Source organism: Penaeus monodon, chromosome 30 (assembly GCF_015228065.2).
Source record: "Penaeus monodon isolate SGIC_2016 chromosome 30, NSTDA_Pmon_1, whole genome shotgun sequence".
Classification (NCBI taxonomy): domain Eukaryota; kingdom Metazoa; phylum Arthropoda; class Malacostraca; order Decapoda; family Penaeidae; genus Penaeus; species Penaeus monodon.
In genome coordinates this window covers 33,016,611-33,017,846 of record NC_051415.1, presented here as the reverse complement: position 1 = coordinate 33,017,846, position 1,236 = coordinate 33,016,611, and the positions used below count along the sequence as shown (strand labels likewise).

At 34.5% G+C, this 1,236-nt stretch overlaps 1 protein-coding gene across 1 annotated transcript in view; it reads right to left on the bottom strand.

Moving 5' to 3' along the window:
- Positions 1–158, bottom strand: part of LOC119592726 (ubiquitin carboxyl-terminal hydrolase 45-like) — a gene marked incomplete at both ends in the record, with an annotated part of 3,410 nt that extends 3,252 nt beyond the window's left edge. Inside the window, 1 exon segment of the mRNA XM_037941661.1 lies at positions 1–158. Coding sequence (XP_037797589.1) covers positions 1–137 — 137 coding nt within the window.
- Between the last annotated feature and the right edge of the window lie 1,078 nt (positions 159–1,236).

The window sequence follows — 1,236 nt, the reverse complement described above, 5'->3', positions numbered from 1 at the left end:
AATCGCTCTTTGAAAGTGTGCAGGGTTTCTGTGGAGCCTCTTTTCTGTTTCATGCTGTGTGTGTCAAGGAGGCTTTCCTTGCTGCTTGATTTTCTTCTGATCTTTAATTCACCAACCTTTAGGCACATTTCCTCCATATGAGCCTGATCTACTGGCACCTGGTGAAGAAATGTAACATTACTAACACATGAATGGTGCAAAATTACAGTAGCTCCAGTTAAAACATGCAACACACTGCAAGCAAGCAAGTATCTATACCACTTATAAAAATGTCAGGTTGAGAAAAAAAAATACAACACATACAAATAAGAATAAAAGTCTACAAATTAAGAACATGAGACATTTTTTGAGGAAGCACCATCTCTCTCCACTATCACAGTTCCATAATAGCCTACCTAAGATATTCATATAATCATTAACTATTCTATGTCCAGCATTATGCTATTCTATTTATTCTGCATTTCAAATACCTTTAACTCTAAAATCTATAGGTAATAAAGTGAAAGGAGAAAAAATATAATAAGTATACCAACACTGAAACTGACGAAGAGGAAATACAAGCAGGAAGGAATACCAGAGTATTGCTTTCAATACATGTAATGCACAAGTGTAAATGTGTTAACAAGCACTACCTTTAATGATAATAAAGTTAAACAGGAATATGAGTAAAAGAAGGTTCTTAAACTATTTACCTAAGATGCATTTTTGAATAAATAAAATTGACTAGCTGTCTTACTGTATTTGCAGTTACTGAGGAATTCACAGCTTTCTTAATAATCCACAGTAATTTGCCCATCTTTTAATTATCTCCTTGTCTTAGCTTTGAATCAGGCAAGTCTACAAGTTCTTGTATTTAAGACTGACCCACTCATGCCAGATGTTGTCTAATCACATCATGGCAAATTGGGCCCAAATGCCAGATGAAAAGCCCCCAAAGGAACAGAGTTGCAAATCTTTCTTAAAATCTTATAATACATTAGAGATTTGAATATTTTCTAATTGCTTCTCATATCAAGCCCTTCTTGATTTGCAAAGAAATATATCAGTGAAAGATTTTTTCCCCTTCTATTTACAAATGATAAAAATCACAAAAGTCACGGCAGAAAAGTGACACACCTAATAAAAGCCATTACTACAGGAGGGAATACATCCAATATATCTGTCATCTTTGTTGAGATTACCTTGCACTCTGCAGTTCCCCCTTCAAAGTTATTGATGGTATCACCACTGGATATG